The sequence below is a fragment of the Planococcus citri genome, chromosome 3, assembly GCF_950023065.1.
Source record: "Planococcus citri chromosome 3, ihPlaCitr1.1, whole genome shotgun sequence".
Classification (NCBI taxonomy): Eukaryota; Metazoa; Arthropoda; class Insecta; order Hemiptera; family Pseudococcidae; genus Planococcus; species Planococcus citri.
The window spans coordinates 71,978,993-71,998,913 of NC_088679.1; the positions used below are offsets into that span (position 1 = coordinate 71,978,993).

The 19,921-nt window shown below is 34.7% G+C and overlaps 3 protein-coding genes and 1 long non-coding RNA gene across 7 annotated transcripts in view; 1 reads left to right on the forward strand and 3 right to left on the reverse strand.

Moving 5' to 3' along the window:
- Positions 1-19,921, forward strand: part of LOC135838936 (uncharacterized) — a 282,350-nt gene that overhangs the window by 252,139 nt on the left and 10,290 nt on the right. The window lies entirely within an intron of this gene.
- On the reverse strand, positions 1,971-6,327 carry LOC135838922 (probable peptidoglycan muropeptide transporter SLC46). The gene is made up of 7 exons (XM_065354746.1): positions 4,906-6,327; positions 4,033-4,134; positions 3,145-3,282; positions 2,987-3,070; positions 2,722-2,875; positions 2,395-2,491; positions 1,971-2,324 (listed from the first exon to the last, which is right to left on the reverse strand). The coding sequence occupies exons 1-6, from the start codon at positions 5,726-5,728 to the stop codon at positions 2,410-2,412; spliced, it is 1,383 nt and encodes a 460-aa protein (XP_065210818.1). The 5' UTR covers positions 5,729-6,327; the 3' UTR covers positions 1,971-2,324; positions 2,395-2,409.
- LOC135838923 (probable peptidoglycan muropeptide transporter SLC46) lies at positions 9,081-12,514 on the reverse strand. 2 transcript variants are annotated; one of them, XM_065354747.1, is made up of 6 exons: positions 11,615-12,514; positions 11,189-11,290; positions 10,980-11,117; positions 10,812-10,895; positions 9,874-10,027; positions 9,081-9,793 (listed from the first exon to the last, which is right to left on the reverse strand). In XM_065354747.1, the coding sequence occupies exons 1-6, from the start codon at positions 12,432-12,434 to the stop codon at positions 9,715-9,717; spliced, it is 1,377 nt and encodes a 458-aa protein (XP_065210819.1). In that variant the 5' UTR covers positions 12,435-12,514; the 3' UTR covers positions 9,081-9,714. The 2 variants fall into 2 exon arrangements, with proteins under 2 accessions (XP_065210819.1, XP_065210820.1); XM_065354748.1 differs by lacking the exon at positions 9,081-9,793 and having other exon boundaries at positions 9,897-10,027; positions 10,976-11,117.
- LOC135838786 (uncharacterized) lies at positions 12,485-19,654 on the reverse strand. The gene is made up of 3 exons (XM_065354543.1): positions 18,435-19,654; positions 18,256-18,361; positions 12,485-12,510 (listed from the first exon to the last, which is right to left on the reverse strand). Exons 1-3 carry the CDS (start codon positions 19,065-19,067, stop codon positions 12,485-12,487), a joined length of 765 nt encoding a protein of 254 aa, XP_065210615.1. The 5' UTR covers positions 19,068-19,654.

Consider the following 19,921-nt stretch of genomic DNA (forward strand, 5'->3'; position numbering starts at 1 on the left):
CTCTTTCGCGGGAGCTCACTAATACTAGGCTCCGCAATAGAAATTGATTACTAGAAGTACCCTTTCATACAAGAAGCAATTCCGATGGCTAGCAGGATCGGAGGTTTGCCCAATAAGTACCACGATAATTTAACTTACGAAAAACTATCGCGTTAAAAACACACTTTAACCACTTCATAAGGTCGGTGCCTATAACGTAAAACCAAAGGAGAGGAGACCAGCTCCCTCATCAGGCTGACAGAGAACCAGCATTCGCGATCTGCCAAAACTAAGTAAAGTTGCTGGTCAGAGATCCGATCCACAGAGCCTCCAGCTACGTGTCGCGGATGAATACAATATGTATGATTTTTCTATGAGACATGCGTATTGTTTCTAAAACATAGTTCTCACATTGACCTACTTTCAGTATTGGCGGGAGATATTCTTATGGAGAATTCTTATAAGCATCTCATACATGATGAAGGCATATTTCCTCATATCAAAGGTGATTGAAAGGAAAATGGAAATTTACATCCACAATGAAAAAAAAACGAAAAAACTGACAAAGGGAGAGAAGTAAAATATGAAAACTGAAAAATAACTCAAACAGAAACTGAACCGAATGAATTTGCAAAAAAGCTGAAAGAAAGCTGAATAAATAAAGCTTTTGGTTATAGCTTTCAAAACCCCCAAACGTCCTTGGCTTTCAGCTTTTAGCTTTCAGCTACCTTTCCAATTTTCAAAATTGTCAAAAAGTTTTCTTTTTTCCAGAATTACCAAATAAATTTTGCTTTTTACAAAACTGCCAAAAATCTTGCTTTTTTCAAAAATTGCCGTAAGTTTTCTATTTTTTTCAAAAATTTTCCTTTCATGTTTGTTTTTTGTAAAATTCTAAAAAAAAACGGCCCAAATCGCTATAAATGTTTTTTTTTGCTGAAATTGCGAACAAGTTAATTTGCTTTTTTGGTCAAAACCATCCAAAAAGATCTTGCTTTTCATCTAAACTACTTTAATCAAAAAATCTCTTTTTTGCCAAAATAGAATAGGTAAGTAGAATAAGTGAGGAAAAAAGTAGAAAACCCGTACGGAAAAATACTATAGTTAACCATAGTATTTTTCCGTACGGGAAATGTTATGATTGGCTGGAAAATGATCATTTATTTAATATTCTGGTTGAAAATTGAAATATGTATTTGAATTTCTCATGTAATTTCACCACATTTTGATAGGTCACCTGACACTTTCTCAATTATCTCATCATCTCAAAATCATAACCCAATTTTGAGCTCATGATCAGATCAGATCCGAATCTTTTACCCCTATAAGCAGAAATAACGGTTCCGTGCTGAGCATATCTAATTCTGGAAGGAGCAGCAGTTCACGTTCGAGAGTTCTAATGGAATGGACATAATACTCTGTAACCATGAAGCTTTAATAAAGTGTCAAAGAAGTACATAAAAACTGAAATAAATTGAATTGAATAACAATCTAGAAATACTTATTCCCAACATTGTAGACATTAAAACGGAAAAAAGTGAATAGTTTTGACAAAAATAAATTCAAAATATTGTTTAAATTTGTAAAATTGAAAAAAAATATGAAGGTAAAAGTACGTTGGTCATTGATTAACCGTCAAGCTATCTAAGTTTAAACCACCCAGGTATGTAAATTTCTAGACGAAATGAAAACCTAGAACTTGGAAGACGAGTGTGTGACAGTGCGATATTCTATGACATTCCACAAACAACAACAACAATTCTTGACAAGTGAAAGACATTTCTGACTCATGGCCTCGGTTCATTTTTTGAAAGCCAGGGGAAATACCAGGTATATTATCAACTAATGGGGGTTATCATTTTGTTATTTTCTTTTCCTTCATTTAAATTTCTGAGAAAATTTTGAGGCGTTTAGGTATACCTACTATCTTGATTCATGTCAAAGAAAAGCATGTCTTATGTACCTAGTTCTTTAAAAATGAAACTCACTAAAGCTAATAGGTAATTCTCTTTATTATTGTTTTTCTTTTTTTTCTTTTCCAATCTGTATCATAATAAGTGTTACGTTGATATTAGGTAAAATTACTTCCCATATCGACAAGAAATACTCTACATAATTTTAAGAGAAATTAAGGTCACAAGAAAATCTACCTATTGGATACTAAATTAAATACTTAATAAAGTGTTGCTAATTTTCAGCAGAGTAGACTACAGAAAAAAATACATTTTGATCTTGTGCATTGTACTAATTGTTCTTTCAGGTTTCAGAATTGGGTAATTTATTCTTCCGCACTCCTGAGTATATGAGTTGAGGAATCACTCATCATCTCTACCCACAGCTAGAATTACCTACATCAAAACATGACCAGGAATTATATGAAGGTAAGGTGGTACAGGGTACAAGTAAAAGTATACCTACATCACTGCATGGACGTTATAATGGCGCCATCATTAGAACCTCTTCTTTCTCCTTTGGCTTCTGATATGGTAATTTTCTACTAAGGAAGTAAGAATAACTGAAAACACACATTGTAAGGAATGGTTTGGCACAATTTGATATGAACATCACGAAATAGGTACCAGAAAACCAAAAACATCTGAGTGGTTTTCTCTCTCCTCGCGAATAAAATATGTCAACTTCTTGTTGCATCAAAAATATTGTTAAAAAAGCATTGTTCTGGTAATCTCAAAAACAAGCGTCTTGTGGAATTATTTCTTCATCAAATAGGATTAGTTTCATACTTACCAATACAATATAATAACGAAAACATCCAATATAATACTTAAGATGAAACACGCCGAAGGAAAGGTATCCAATGTTCGCTGAAAAATTTCATGGTAAGTTGGATAACATATAGGAATCATCAATCCAAATATCCCGAGAAAAGAATTTAATCGTCCTGAAAAAATGATGGAATAGTTAATGCGAGATGTGACCGTAAAATGATAAGTATTATACTTGGGTAAAAAAAGCTTATAATCTCCAAGGTAATTTTTCATCTAATACTTACCATATTCATCACTGGTGTAATATTTGGTATAAAAAGCAGTACTTGTGGTTAAAGCAGCGCCATGAAATATGTCAAATATAGGAACTGTAACGAAAAAGTTGAATAATTCACCGAAATTTACGAAGGTGGAGACGTATTTTATCAAGTTGGATGCTCACTAATATACAGATGCCAATTTTGGCTTGCTAAAAGGTATCCAAGAGCAGCCAACAGATCCCATGATCCAGCGAATACGCCGATTAATCCATCATGCACTTCTAACATTTTACTCAAAATTGCCGAACAAAATATATTTCCTGTTGAAAAAAGACGATAGTGTTATCGATAATCAAAGAAAAATCAATCAGTAAAACTCCAATTTGAAAGTTATTGTGATGGTAGGGGATGCGCCCACAGCTTCCACCTAGAGGGAAGATGTGTTCCTCCGGAGTGGCTGCACTGACTAAGTAGTGCACTCTGTCGGATTAGTTCGAGTATAGCCACTCCGCCATTAGAGACGTTACAAAACGTTGAGTATATTTTCACTGGTGTTCCGGTTCGGATGCATTTCAGAGCTTCCACTTGCAATCGATATTGCAAGTGCTTTTTTTAATAATGTTTGTGCGTTTTATTTGTAATAATCTATGTCGGGTTTATATCAGAGATGTTTACAATAAAACTTGTCACATCATTTGCGGTCTATGATCTATTCTGCGGTGTTTCGTCACCTTGTGCACATTGATATCTTTCGTAAGGATATCGGGCAAGACTAGGTTCCCTGGGCTTAACATATCGTGGTCTTGACTGAACTTTCCCTCTGAATACCAAGGATTGTCCCAGTCACCACATTATCTTATAGGAGTTCTAATTTTTTTTTCAATTTCAATTTTATTCTGAAACATGAAGGATTTTTATTAAAATAATGAACAATTGAATCCAAAGTCGTTGGAATTTCAAAAAAATGATTTTTATGGTAGGTTGGTACTGGATTTAGTACAAATTTTGGTCATTAGAGTGGGTTCAAATCAGATCATATCTAGAGGTATTGCAGGTATTCTCGTACCCACCTATAATTACTCCAATATATTTATAAATCACGTAAGAGCTGTAGTCACGTTCATCCCAATGAAATTTATACCGAAGGAACAAATACTGAACACTGCCTTCGCCTGAAATTTAAACACAAAACACCTGATATTATAATCTCAGTTTGTAAAACAAAAAAACAAAAAAAAATGATTTGTTGGTGTTCAGGACAAGATTGGATCTGATCCGGTCTGAACAAATATAATCTGATCAAAATTAGATCTACCTATGTAGTAAGGTCGAATTGGGTCTACAGAATGCCCGGATATGACCTGATCAGCTGATATGATCTGATAAAACATGGTCTTATCAGATTCAAGATCTCCTCTATTGAATCAGATCGGGTCTGTATACCTATATCTACAGATCTAATCGACAAAACCCTGATCTGATATCAATCTGATCAGATCAAATTGGATTCAGGGAATTCTGGACCTAGCTGACCAGATCAGATCTTAGTGCTAATAAATCAGTCAGATCCAATCAGGTCTCCTATATTGGATCTTATCAAATTATTTTCTGCTGGGTGATCAGATCAAATTGGATTTATGCTACTCGTATTTCTGAATCTGACCAGATCCAGTCCTAACAAATCCCATCCGACTAAAAATGGAAAGTAGGACGAATGTCTGGATCAGATTTGATCTTCTCAAATCCAATCATCATTTCTCTCTGGGTGGTCATTTCAAATTGGTTTTTTAGAGTTGAATTCTAATAAATTTTTCTCAAAGTTATTACCTACAAAAGAAATTTTTCGTAATAATGATTTCAAATGCAATTCTTCGAATAGTGCGCGGTGTTTTACCAGGTAAGTACGTATTATCAGAAATACCTACATATATATATTTTTTTACCTTGAGAAGTGAAAAACAACAACATATAGATAACGAATAACGTCGACACTACGACTCTTCTTTGTCCGAGACTTTTCTTATACACCACTTTCGTGTTTTCCACTAATATTCGTATTAAATTGAACATCTGACAAAAATGCGGTTTCTTATCCACTGGCACCGATATATCGTTGACGAACATCAAAGCCAACACTAAACAAACCGACGATAACAGCGCACATAAAAGGAAAGTGTTAAAAAATCCCAAACTTCGAAGAATAAATCCGGAACTTCCGAAACCAACTAAATCGCCGAATGTTCTAGCAGCCGATAAAAATCCCAATCTCATAGTGCGATTTTTCAAATTAGTCACATCGCAAATGTAAGTATTACTTGTCGCCGTCATCACCACTATTCCTCCGGTCATCACTTCAAACGCAATATTCATTAAACCACCGGTAAGTGGTAACCAAGTCCAAAAGTAAGAGTGCAAACATCCCAAAAGTGACTGGAAAATCAATCCGACAATGGGCAATAAGAACAAAGATCTTCGACGACGACCAGCTGAATCACTCCAGCTTAACGCCAGCATTGAATAAATGGTGCATAGGAAGAACATCCCCAAACGGTAAAATGAATTGAATTCTGATGCCAGAATGATACCTCTTTTTTCATCGTCGCAAGGTGTGCTCAGGTCAGGTTCTGATGTGCAGTTCAATCGACATGCTTTTTGCAGCAGTAAATTGGTGTAGGTGGTGTCGACTATGACGAAAACAAGAGTGTAGAGACAAAATGCTGGTTCGACGGTTATACATTTTACAAATTGAGAACTTTTCTTCGGCATGGTTGAAATTAAAATAACAAAACGCTTGAACGATAAGTATGCACTAAGTAAATGTTTTTATCATCCTTTTTTTTTGCCAATTTTTTTTACTTTTATTTTGGTCAAGAAACCATTCTGATACATAGAAAATAAAACAAATACCTAATAAAGCTCTGGTAGATACCTACCTTAGAACTTGCGATAAGTCTGGTGCTTAAATAACTTTATTTACCTAAGCTTCAATGACAAGAAATACATTAAAATACGGCAGTTGGAGAATAAACTATAAAAATTTTCCCATTCAAGCAGACAAAACACATACTCGTAGGTAGATAACTAGGTAATATACCTTAAACTGATATCAAACAGGTGTGTTATGCGATCACAAAGGCCATTGAAATAAATCATCGCTCATTGTGAACTTGGCCGATCGGGAATAAAAGGTCACGTAAGTAGGCTAATCAATTTTAAATCCACTCATTATTTTTTGCTGAATGTAAGCCACCTTCTTAAGCAATTCAATTTTTGCTCAAACCCTTGCACCGATAATTTTGATAGTTGAGTGTTTTAAATTGAAATAATGGGTTTGGACCACATTTTCGCCTGTAATGAGTCCTAACCTCCAAACAAAGAATTAATAAATATTATGTACCCTATACTACACGAGTATTAGCATTTTAGGTATTCACAGGTGTTTTTTCAATCAGTAGGTAGGTACGTAACAATCTGCCCTGCTGATAGTTACTTTGAAAAATCTATGTTGGCTGTCAACCATACAAGATATACATGGAGGAATAATTTAAATCGGAGTTTTTGACGGCTACATTTTGGATGCAGAATCCAGGAAACGTTTTGCACATGCGCCAGTTTACTAGTGTTGGCAAAGTGGTTGGCTGTGTTACAACGTTACAAGTGATGAAGTGACTCGACCGTGTTGCAAAGGCAAAGCTGAACCATCTCTCCAGAGCTGTGGGACTGAAACGATTTGGGGATTGGATTTCGGTTTTGGGATCAAAATTTATTCATTTTGGGATTGGATTCGTTTCAGGATTCGCTCGTCTAAATTTTCATTTCAGTTTCGGGATTCGTTTTGGGATTGAAAAAATTGTTTCAGTTCCAGGTTGAATTGGTTTTAGTTTTGGGATTTCCATTTCAACTAATTTTAAGCCCAAATTGACTAATGGACCCTGCAAGGGTTTAAAAATGGGAGGCTTTGATGTGAAAAATCCAATGGTGTAGGTCCCACTGACCCCAACATGGCAACAATTGTCACAAACCGGTTTCTTTCTGCGATCGCTCCGCAGGAATGAAAGATAGGGTAGTAACGACTCCTGGTACACATGCATGTACAGGGTGCTCAGAAATGTCGAGTACCCCAAAGAAAGTTTTTCATTAAAAATATAGGTTGGCAACGTGAAATAGATGCATATGATTGGTGGAATGTTATCTCTCCAGTCCAACAACCAATCATGTGCTATCATTATTATCATTCACTGTGACCAACCAAAGTATTTTAGTAGAAAACTTTTTTAGGGGTACTTGATATTTCTGGGCACCCTGTATGCTCTGCCGTTCATTTTCCGTGCGGAGGAGATTGCCTACTTTTTTATTTCAAGGGACAGAATTTGTTTAAAAAATTTTGTACAGACCAGAAGCTTGAAATTATTTGCCCCTGAAATAAGTTAAATTAAAAGGATAGGCAAATTGCTGTGCACAAGCAAGTTGGACATGGACACACAATTGTCAGTGAGGAGTCAAAGTGATTCCACCTGTTTTTAATTTAAAAAAAAAATGAAAAACAAGCGAGGTCCGGGGGACCTGGCAAGAGGGTTCCCCAGATTTGATAAAAAATATCCTCTTTTTTCGAGGTAACCAAAGTGATTAATTTTTGCATTTCCCTGTTCTGTTTAATACTACACTGAAATAAAATAAATCCAAATCCAAAATCGTTAATAAGATTTTTTCCAAAATTAAAAATTCAAATACCTATTCAAAAATCTGAAAACAAAAATTGAAAAATCAATACCTATTCAATTCGGAAATCGAGTTTTCTGGTAATAGGGCACACCTAATTTTATTAAAATATCGGATCAAATAAATTTGAGCATTTGACATGCATAAAGCATCAAAATTATGAGTACCATAGGTAGGTACTGATAATAAAAAATAAAAACAAATAATTAATTCTAAATCAGTCTCGGATTTGGTATTGAAAATACTAATCACGTAATCAGTGATTGGTCAAGTGTTGACATTTCAATTTCATGTACATTCAGTAGAAATATTTGGCCATGTTTACATTATTTCTAAAATATTAGAAATTAATTTCGATTTTTGATTATGTATTTTTGGGGATTTTATTGATATTTCCAAAAAAGAGTAGGTATACTAGTTTTATTAAAGTGAAGTCGGATCAATTCCTTATAAACTTAAACATTCAAATTTATAAAAACATCAATATACGTATGCAAACAAATAATTAAAAATTGAATTCTTAATCAGTCTCAGATTTGACATTGGTACTCCAGATAGCGCTAGTATCGAAGTGTTGAAAAACTGAAAACCTGAAAACCTGAAAAACTGAGCGATTTTAATAGGGTTCCCCCATTGGTGGGGGAACCCTAAAAATAAAGAATCAATAAATGTGGAAATTGCAAATTTAAAAAAAAATGTTTGCCGGTTTGCCTTGCCCCTTTTAAAATGAAAAAGTAGGCAAAATGATCAACATGAGAAATTGATGGTGCAACCTCAACGCACCCCCTCTGAATATCCCAATGCCATGCCATATTTTGTTCTGGTGCAGGAAAATTTATTAGTCAATGACATTTTTTAAGTTGGGGAGGCGGGTTAATGTTTTAAATGCATATTTTACTTAATTTGTCAAGTAATTTTTATTACAATCTGAATGATTGATGATAAATGATGTAAAATGACCATTATTTATCAAAATAAAGTTTTGGGGAAAAAAGGCAAAAATTGAAATCCCAAAACCAAAACGATTTTGTTTTGGTTCCGGGATTGTTTTGGGTTTAAAATTATATCGGTTCCCGGATTTTTTCAGTTTGGCCAGATCAAGAAAAATAACGATTTTGGTTTTGGGATTGGCCAGTTTCAGGATCGTTTTGGTCCTACAGCTCTGCATCTCTCTCCCCTCCAGCATTGGACCTGGTTCAATCAGGGCACTGTAAACATTGAATGTGGCGCATGCGCACATGATTTCCTGGATTCTGCATCTAAAATGTAGCAGTCAACTGGTCGACGATGTTGGCTAATTTTTTCTTCGAGCTCTTAAAATCAGTTCATCACCTCTCTCCTCTCTCATTGACACATGTAGCCTGTAGGCAGTGTAGGCATATGAGAAACTGAACCAATCACTATCTCCAAAATATTTTATTTTCATTTTATTTGTAGGAACTAAACGAAAAGCAATGTGTTACAAAAAAGTAACATTCAGCTTGCACGTGATTAAGATTGAAATCTCACTGGTAGGTCCAATACATGACATGACATCTATGCAGACGGTATATTTCTTCATCACAATTCAAAAGATTTTTTACTAATACATTGTTGTGGTTATAAATTCTTTCTTGATAAATGTTATTTCTTATGGATATCGTTGATTTCACACTAGGTATTTCCAAATCTTTGAGAATTGTGCTTTTCTTCACATACCACAGCGCGTTTATAAGATTTCTTAGAATTTTGGTCTGGAATCTTCTAATAATCAGGATATTGGATTCACTAGCCGAACCCTATAGTTCAATACCATACTACCACATTGGTTTGAATAAACATTTGTACCTACAAGTATATAAAGATCTTGTTTTGTTGGTTCAGCATATTATTAGTTCCAAGAAACCAATAAAGCAATTTGAGTTTTTTTGTCAAGTTGAGTTCTCTTCTTCAGAATATTATGATCTCTCTATGTGAGATGGTTATCAAGGTGTAATCCCAGATATTCGAATAACAATTTGAAAGCTTGACTAGAGATATATGAGTCGATTTAATCACAAAGTCATCATTGGTACCTCTTCTTTCTGCCTGGGTTTTTGATTCTGCAATTTCTTGCTGAGGAAGTACGAAAAACTGAAAGAGCATTTACCTCAAAAAAAAAATTATGAAAAATGCAGTTAAGTAGGTACATGAGTATGCCTCTAACTACTCACCAATAGAGTAGAACAATAATAATGTCCAATATAATACTCAAGATGAAATATGCAGAGGGGAAAACATCCAACGTTTGTTGAAAAATTTCATGATAGGTTGGATAACATAATGCAATCAACACTCCAGTTAAACCAATAAAAGAATGCAACCGCCCTGAAAAATGATCATAAAGTTATCAAATGGCAGTAAGTAATTTCCAATTTCAAAACATCCAAAGAAAATAGCCAAAAACTTAAGGTATTACTTATTTTTTTGATTTTTGGAAATTAACAAAAATGTTTGAAAAATTGGAAGCACTGCATTCCAAAATATTCCCCCAGTTTCAGGAATGACAGGTATACTTATTTCAATATCTTGACGTAATTAAAGCAAAATATTTCCAAAGAACACATTTTCAAGACACAAATCTGAATCTATCCAAAAATAAGCGATTTGCAAATTTTCAACCGCTCAGTAGAACCCTAAAAGTGGTTTTGGATTTTGACGAAAATCGCATAACTTAGATTGGCGCAGAATCTCAAATGATTTTATTTGAGACTAAGACTGGACCATTCTCCTTAAAACACGTTGTGTAGCGACAAAAACTCGGTAAGATTTTTCCAAGTTTTATTTTTAGAAGTTTCATAATGTTGAGAATTTCTCAAATATTTCCCCAAATTCATGAAAGTTGAAAATCTGTTCACTTACTTCCAAATTTTGGAAATTTTGGCATAATTTTAGAATTTTAGGTATTGTTTTTTTTTCAATTTTTGAAATTCAGAAATTTGGACAAAATAACTTATCTTGAAAAGACAACCGGGATAATTTTTTCAAAATTTATCTTTTTCCTATCTACGTAGATACCTACTACCTACTTCTCCGGCTGGACTATCTAATTATGTGAATTTTTATGTTTTTTAATTAGGTACATAGGTACCTACTTAGTGAGTGTACTTACCAAATTCGTCACTGGTGTAATATTTAGAGTAAAAAGCAATGCCCGCGGTAAAAGCACTGCCGTGAAATATGTCGAATATGGGAACTGTAGAAAAAAAGGTGAATAAATTAATAGTAAGTACCTAAATGAAGAGGCATCTACATTAGCAAAAATTAGATAGGTACCTACGGATATAGAGATGCCAGTTTTGACTTGCTAAAAGGTATCCCAGAGCAGCTAAAAGATCCCATGATCCAGCGAACATGCCGATTAATCCATCGTGTACTTCTAATATTTTACTCAAAATTACTGAGCAAAATATATTTCCTGTTGAAAAAAAACACACATATTAATGATTTGAAAAAAACAATTAAGTATAAAATAGATAGGTAACTTACCGATGATCACTCCAACATATCTGTAAATCACGTAAGAGCTGTAGTCACGTTCATCCCAATGAAATTTATACCGAAGGAACAAGTATTGAACACTATTTTCTCCTGAAATCAAAACGAAATGTTCGATAATAATACGAGTAGTTAGGTATATTAAAGTACCTAGACCTACATGCAACAACAAAAGTAGGTATCTATAAGCTAGATCAGACTAAAAGACCAACTCACTGGGGTAGGTACTTACCTAGATAAAAAAATCTTTGAATTAAAGGGGAAAAATGAAATCATTCCTACATTTTCAACCTCATACTTAGGTTCAGTCACCTCACACTCGCTGAAATTGCCAAAATATTATCGTATTTTTATCAATGAATACCTACTTAGTAACTACCTATGTACAATGTACATTATCAGAAATGTTTTTTTTACCTTGAGTAGTAAAAAACACCAACGAAGAGATAACGAGTAACATCGAAACTACGATTCTATTTCGTCCGAGACTTTTCTTGAACACTGTTTTTATACTGTCTACAACTTGCATTACACTAAGAACCTGGCAAAGGTGCGGTTTTTTCCTAACTGGAACTGATGTATCCGCGATAAAAATTGCAGCAAATGCCAAAGTGACCGATGACAACAGCACATACAGAAGGAACGTGTAAAAAAATCCCAAGCTACGAAGAATAAATCCAGAACTGCCGAAACCAATAAAATCGCCCAATGTTCTGCTGATTGCCAAAAAACCCAATTTCATGGTTCGATTTTTCAGATTCGTCACATCGCATATATACGTATGACTTGCCAATGTCATCAAAGGTATCCCTCCAGTTATCACTTCAAACGCAATATTCAACAAAGCACCGGTAATTGGACGCCAACTCCAAAAGTACGTGTGAAAACATCCCAGAGCTGATTGAAAAATTAAACCAAGAATGGGCAACAGAATCAAAGGCCTTCGACGACGACCAGCTAAATCGCTCCAGCTTAACGCCAACATTGAAAAAATTGTGCACAAGCAAAACATCCCCAAACGGTAAAATGAGTTGAATTCCGATGCAAACATGATTCCGCTTTTTTCATCGTCGCAAGGCGTACTCAAGTCTGGTTCTGAGGTGCAATTCAGTCGGCATGTTTTTTGTAGAAATAAATTTGTGTAGGTGGTGTTGACTATGACGGAGATGAGCGTATACAGGCAATATGCTACTTCAACGGCTGTATTATTTACAAATTGAGAACACTTCTTACACATGGTTGAAATTAGTAGCAACTAAATGTCAAACGTCAACACCATCGCCTATACTAAGTAGTCATATCTTTTGTTTTTCCTACGAAAACATTCCGATAAAACCAAACAAGTGGTACACTTGCAAAAACTTCAGTATAGGTAGGTGTACTCGCTATCAGAAATTTAATGATACCTACGTAAAACCCATAAAAGTAAAGATAAAATCCAGACTTAGGTAGGCACATATATTTATTATCGTGACAAGGAAGGTACAAATTAACATAGCAGTTGGAACATCAACCATGGAAATTTTTTGGTCAGGAAGTCAAAAGAAAAAAAATTCAGATCGCAACAACAATGAGGTAAAACCGTAGAAATGAGTTTGTTAATAATGTTGACGTTTTCAATGAATCATTTTCATTTTCTCTTCGGTAAACGGCTTTCGTATCAGTAATTTTTGGCTGATGAAATACGATACGCTGAAATATAAAAAAAATTAATGAATAATAGGTACAGACAATATTCCGGATTCAAAGAAGGGATTTATAGTTGATAACCCCACTCCTCCTTGAAAGTCCATGTTTTTTTTTTGATAAAAATTGTTGATGGTAAAAAGCAGTAATTTCCCAAGAATTTTTACACTCTTGTTTCACTGGAAGAGATAAGTACTGATTACACGCTTAAGTTCAGCTTGTTCTGAAATTGTAAAAAAAATACTGGGAAATTCTTCGAAATTTCGAGTCCTTCTTTCACTTGGGGCATGACTTGGACACATACCTATCACTTCATTTTTTTCATATGTATTTTTTTTAGAGGGAGCGACTTTTTTCTTCATTATTTTTGGTAAGTATATTCGTATACAGCTTTTTACTCTAAATGCTAACTTCCAAATAAATTTCAGCCGTTGAAGTCCCTCCTTTTAAATAAATAAATAAATGACATGGTTGTTAGGTTTCTGCCCCCCTGGGAAACTTTATTTTGCCCCCTTTGACAACATTTCTTAGTTTGAACCAATTATTCCCCTCCACGGAAAAATCTACTGGGTACAACCATTTTTCATTCTACTCATACCTACTCGTATTACGTCTGCCAATTTGAGTGACTTACCAGTACAGCAAGACGATGATCGTGTCCAATGAAACACTCAAAAAGAAATATGCTGATGGAAATACGTCCATAGTGTGCTCAAAAATACCGTTATAAATTGGATGACAGACTGGAGTTATTAGAATAAATATACCAAGAACAGAATTCAGACGACCTGAAAACATTTCAAGTTAAGTATGAACAGGTGCACATGGTTGCTCAAATCACAAAAAAAAATAATAATAAAAATAGGCAAATCAACAACAAGCTGAAAAAAAATTAATTCATCAAGCCAAAGTTCATTTTTCGAATTTTGAAGCATTAAAAAAAAATCGAATCATGGGCAAAAAGGAAAGGCCCAAATTTTATTTAAGTTGGAAATGTGTAAGTTTTGTATAATAAGTGCATCTCAATTTGAAATACATAGTTTTGACCTTCGGGCAGCTCTAGAACCTTCAGTTGATTTTTGAATATAAAATGATGAGCTGAAATGCATTTTTCGATTTTTTTCTGAATTTTTTAAAATTATACTTACTAATTTGGCTTAAAAATGGGAGGGGGGAGTCGAAATGTCACAAAATTAAACTAAAAAACTCAGATATTGAAATTATGTGCCCTTTTCCGTCTTCTGAATCAACCAGAAACGGGTTCGAATAGTATCACAGCAGTTCTGAAGCCTCCGCCATCGTCAGTTTTTTGAAAGTTGTTTTCATCAAACGAAGTTGCAGAAAACCCAGAATAATTAATTACTCCTACCTTACCTATACCCTGGTGCCTGATTTCAACATGCCGAGTTGATTGAAGGTAGTTTCAAGCCATTCTGGAGCATCTGGTCATATTTTAGACATTCCAGATTTATAAGATCAACTTCAGCATGTTTGAACGCGGTTGGTGTAGGTGGAAGACCCCCAATTCAAAATCAGTTTCAGCCCATTCGAAACCGTATACCCTGCACTTCTCCAATTCTCCAGCGATTTCGTAATTGAAAAATTGACAGAACAACTGGTCAAGGGGTTACTAACGAGCACCAACCGCGTTCATACAAGCTCAAATTAAAGCGTTTTTTCCTCAGTTGTTAGTTCCAACAACTCACCACACTAGCTGTTCCAGTTGTTGTACGCATTCCTCCTCACGCTTTCGACTTCTTGCTGCCCAGTGGAATACCACAGTGATCAAGAATTACGAACACCAATTTATGATGAGGATACACTTTCTAAGGACGCTTGGAACTTATCGCATTCATCATGGATCAACATATCGAGTCGCGCCTTACGCGTTCTTATATCTCCACTGTATCGTGGGATATAAGTCATGAAGGATCATAAATGAGGAACCGTGGAATGTAACTAGCACTCGGGCGTCGGGGTTAAAAGCTTGTCAGTAGACACAGCAATCCAGAGAACGCGATGTCCTTAACCAAGACCCCAACAGGGGGTTGTATATGAGCTTTCCGGCTTTGAGCCCAATATGCAACTAAAAACGTTGAAAGCCTGCCACCATATTACGCATTTGATTTATTACTGTGATATTACGTGTTACACTTTCAATACATGAATTTATCATTTGGCTAATTGATGTCATAATTTCCTCATACGCTTTCTATCCCTGAGATGATTCATTATCAGGGCTTCCTACCTGGACAACTTATGACCTATTCTACTGTTTTATGACTTCGCGCTTCACGATATCAAGTTCCCCATTAAAATCGTGTATTTGTTACGGTTCACGAGGCTCCTTAGGAAAGAGTCAGAGGACATAATGTTGGTGGATAATTGTGTTTAAGCGAAGAAATGCAATTATATTGAGAATCAACAAAAGTAATGTGTTTGATTTTGAGATGTGCCCCCCACCTTTTGGACGCGGAAGTGTGCATTTTACGAGTACAACCAGAGACGATAGAGAGAAAACGCGTATAATTACTTTCTCCCCCTACATTTTGGCGCCCAACATGGGGCTTGATGCCATATGTGCCATAAATTTTCGAATTTATGACCGGCTGAATTCCATCAATTTTACGAGTTTGATGGATTCATCTACGAGGAAATTACGCATTTATGTCATCTCTTAGCCAAATTTCATCTTTAATTACCATATTAACCATCTTATTATTACTTATTTCTTCGAAATTACGAAAAACCTATGAACCGAACCCTCATAGGTGAGGAAAGTATCCTGATTAGCTACGAATTCGATTAATTGAGCTAAAACTGATTTTTACGAATTCCCTTTCCTGACAACGTTGAAGATAAGACTCACTCCTTTTCAAAAAAAAAGAAAGCGAAAATATTTGATGAGGTTTTTGCATACCTATAGGTATACCTACTATCCTCAATAGTTCCGATAAAATTGGCACCACTGTATCCCAAAATTATCTCCGAGTTTTAGAAATGAAATACGTTGATATTTTTGCCTAATTAGTAATTATTGTAAAATATTTCAAAAGAAAAAATTTTTAAAACACGAATTTACTCAAAAATGAGCCATTTTGCAAATTTTCAAGCGCTCAGTAGAATCCAAAAAGTGGTCTTGGATTTTGATGGCAATGGCCTAGGTCGACGCAGAATTCCAAATGCTATATTTTTTGAACCGGGTAATTTTTCTCAAAACAGGCTGGGTGGAAACTAGAGTGAAAAAACCGTGATTTTTCTGAAAATTGCTTCTCTTTGAAAATCCATACGTTCCCTCCAGAGGTATCTTTTCATCTATCCTTACCGCACACATCTACTTTACAAATTTCAACTTTCTAATTTAATCGATTGGGTAAAATTTCCTAATTCGTAATAATTGTAATCTCCAAAAATTTGCTAGAGGCAGTAGAAGCTGCAGACTGCAGAGTTGCCTAAAACTATTCAAATTCTGTCCAGAAAAATTTACGTAAAAAAAAGCATAGGATTTTCGCTATTAGGTACCGCTTTATACCTTTGTTCAAAAAACCTCTCACTATTTGTTCATTCATTCATATCAAGTACAGTTTCAACTTTTAGGTAGGTATGTAGATCAAATACGATAATCGCCTATACTTACTATATCATTCTGCTACGTTAATCTTACAACTCAAATTTGATAACGCTATCACATAAAAAAATTAAACAATGGTATAACGGCATTAAAATTCTTTCAATTTTTTTTAAAGGTTATTGATAAGAACACTTCCACTTCTGTGCATATAGCGTCATTCAACTTGACTTGCACTCAATTAGAGTAGGTATATGTATTATGTATTATCTAATGTGTGAATTTTTATCTTCAATTGTCACATGTTGTTCACCTCATAAAATCTTCCAAATACGTAGGTATTTAAGTTGGTGTCCACCTCAAAAGTAAGCAAATAAAAATTACGAAAAGATTTTCGATGCGATGGACAGTCAGTATAGGTATAGCCGTATAGGTACAATAGGATGGATCGAAAGAAAAAAAAAGGTCGGCGGATTCTGAACAAATTCAGCAATGAGCGGTTGAAAATTATTTGCAAATGGTATATTTTTGGATAAATTCGTGTTTTGAAATTTGTTTATAGCAAATGTTTCGCATTAATTGTGTCGAAATGTTCAAAATCATTCTTGAAACCGCGGAAATTTTCTGGAACACAATGGTGCCAATTTTTTGATTACCTAATAGGTAATTGCTAATCTCAAAAAACCGAAAAAATTTCGTACCTATATATATCATAGCTTTTTGGTTATTTTTCTTGATAATTCGAAATTGGAAATACTTTATGACTAAAAAATTGGCCATATTGCATTCCAGAATGAGGCAGTTTCAGAAATTATACCTTTCAATTTTGGCAAAACTGGTGGAAAATAAGTAGGAATAATTAGGTTACCAATTTGTAAAAAAATTTCAAAACACGAATTTATTCTAAAATAAGCGATCTCAAATAGGTACTTTCATTTGGGACTCAGCAATTTTTCCTAAAACTGGTTGGGTTGCGACAGGAGCGAAAAAAATCACAATTTTTTTCGGAAATTTCCCCTCTTTGTGGGTCTATTTCTACCTTTCCAGGAGCACCTCCGGAGGAGGGAATCCACTTTATATAACTCACATATTCAATTGAAAATATTTAATAATCTATATATATACGTATTCACATGCTCACCTATTTCATGACTTTCATAATACTTGCTGAGAAAACTTATGCACACTGTAAGGGCAGCGCCATGGAATATGTCAAATAAAGGAACTGCAACAATCACATAATTTGTATAAGTTAACAACTGTCAAATTAATTTATGTAAAACATTGTGATCGAATGATTGATTACCAATATAGAGATGCCAATGCTCACTGGCCAACAGATATCCGAAAGCTGCGATTGTGTCAAAAATACCAGCAAGACATCCTATTATGCCATCATGTACTTTTAAAAGCTTACTCAATACAACAGAGCAAAATAAGTTTCCTGTGGCAGAGAATATGGTAATTGTCATAAAGATGAATCAACTTCATCACCTACATTCATCTTCATTAATATGAGAACGTAGCGTTATTCGCACCATATACCTATTACTATGCACAGAATTTCCAAGAATAGGTAGGTAACCGTTATCTTAATTTTTTTCAAGAATTTGTTTGCTCAAATAAATACCTGAGTAGCCACAATAAAATTAAAAAAGATGTTCAGCACAAAAGTTCTACGTAAGAATAGGTTCTCGATACTTTTGGAAACTCTGCAGGTAAGTAGGTACTAGGTACCATGGATTATAATTTTAATTTCTAGTCTAGGCAACATTCTATAGGTAAGTATGCAATAACTACTCACCTATAATAACTCCTGTATACCGATAAAACACATATAAACTGTATTCGCGTTCATTAGAGTGGAATTTGTGCCTGAGAAATAAGTATAAAATAGGTACCCTTTTCTCCTGAAACAAAACACACATGAGGATCAAGAAGGATGCATTTTTCATTGAAATAAAATTTGAAGGATGAATTAAAACTCGTAATATTACCGTGAATGGTGAAAAGTATCAAGGTATAATTTATAATCAATATCAACACGACAATTCTTTTCTTTCCCAACGTCCTACTAAAAACAACTTTGAAACTATCCGTGATCTTTGTCACATTAAAATATTTTACAATATTCGATTTTCGATCAACCGGCACTGAGATATCTTTGACGAAAATCCAAGCCAACGTTAGTGAAATAACCGATAAAATGAAACATAGTAAATACGTGTAAAAGAATCCGATACGATGAAGAATGAATCCACTGCTACCACATCCAAACAAATCAGCGAGCGTTACAGCAGCTAAAATAATTCCCATCCTCATTGTGCAATTTTCCGCCGAAGATACATCTCCGATATATATTTGAGTTGCTAATGTCATCATCATAATTCCTCCAGTCACCACTTCAGGTACGCTATTTAATAACACGGCAATCGAAGGAGTCCATGACCAAAAATAAGAATTCAAGCAGCCAAACAATGATCGAAAAATTAACCCGATTATTGGTAGGAAAATAAGAGGTCTTCTACGTCTTCCAGCTTCGTCACTCCAGGATGCCATAAATATGGAAAAAATTACAGCTAAAATCATCATCAAGAAACGATAGAAAGAATTCATTTCAGTGGCGAAAATAACGCCTTGTTTTTCATCGTCACAAGGTGTGTTCAAATCTGGTTCTGAGAATGTGCTGAGGCGACATTTTTTCTGCAGTAGTAGATTGGTGTAGGTGGCATCTGATATTACGTACCATAAACTAACCAGTACAGAAAATAGGCTGGTTCGACGGTGATCACTTTCGCGAAACGAATAAATTTTTGACTCATGGTGGATGAAATTTCCAGTACCTACGAATGAGTGCAGTTAAAATTGAGAAGAATTTGCTTAAATTTTATAACGTATTAAGTATAGGTTCGTGGATTCAAAATGATTAGGTACATGAATAAACGTGTAACTTGATCACTTCACTTTATATACAGGTAAATTTCAAAGTGTGAGATGGTTTTACTTGTGAATACCTAATTATCTACTCAAAGTAGAGCTCATCGAATCGTACTTAATGATTAGGTAATTCAAGACGTATACTTACCTACGTAGGTATAGATACAGGTACAGGTACTTACGGACACATGTCGGTAGGTACTTATATGTATAACAGTACGGGCTTACTTAACATTATCTCCATGATGAGGTGGGTATGATTTTGCAGATTTTCACGAGTTGTTTGTAGCAAAGATTAAGACTTTATCTCAATGGTAACAACGTAATGTTACATACATTGGTAAGTAAAGCACTATACTACGGTGACCGGTGAGTTGACTTCGGTTTTTTTTTTGGAAAACCGGAGGGGATTCGATAAAAAGTTAGGGGGAGGAGATCCTCAAAAGACTGTGAGATTTTGGATCCCCAACTTGAACCATCTATTTTCTACCAGGGTTTCAAATTTCAAAATTTACATTAAAAATTTAAAAAAA

Excerpts from the sequence above, each read along its gene's own strand:
- LOC135838922 (XM_065354746.1), bottom strand. The coding sequence starts at position 5,728 with ATGCCGAAGAAAAGTTCTCAATTTGTAAAATGTATAACCGTCGAACCA. Across the intron at positions 4,135-4,905 it reads GTTGTTTTTCACTTCTCAAG|GCGAAGGCAGTGTTCAGTAT; the intron begins GTAAAAAAATAT and ends TTTAAATTTCAG. Across the intron at positions 3,071-3,144 it reads AAATTGGCATCTGTATATTA|TTCCTATATTTGACATATTT; the intron begins GTGAGCATCCAA and ends TTTTCGTTACAG.
- LOC135838923 (XM_065354747.1), bottom strand. The coding sequence starts at position 12,434 with ATGTGTAAGAAGTGTTCTCAATTTGTAAATAATACAGCCGTTGAAGTA. Across the intron at positions 11,291-11,614 it reads GGTGTTTTTTACTACTCAAG|GAGAAAATAGTGTTCAATAC; the intron begins GTAAAAAAAACA and ends TTTTGATTTCAG. Across the intron at positions 10,028-10,811 it reads TTACACCAGTGACGAATTTG|GGCGGTTGCATTCTTTTATT; the intron begins GTAAGTACACTC and ends ATCATTTTTCAG.
- LOC135838786 (XM_065354543.1), bottom strand. The coding sequence starts at position 19,067 with ATGAATTCTTTCTATCGTTTCTTGATGATGATTTTAGCTGTAATTTTT. Across the intron at positions 18,362-18,434 it reads TTCACGGTAATATTACGAGT|GAGAAAAGGGTACCTATTTT; the intron begins TTTAATTCATCC and ends GTTTTGTTTCAG. Across the intron at positions 12,511-18,255 it reads GTATACAGGAGTTATTATAG|GAAAAACAAAAGATATGACT; the intron begins GTGAGTAGTTAT and ends ATGTTTTCGTAG.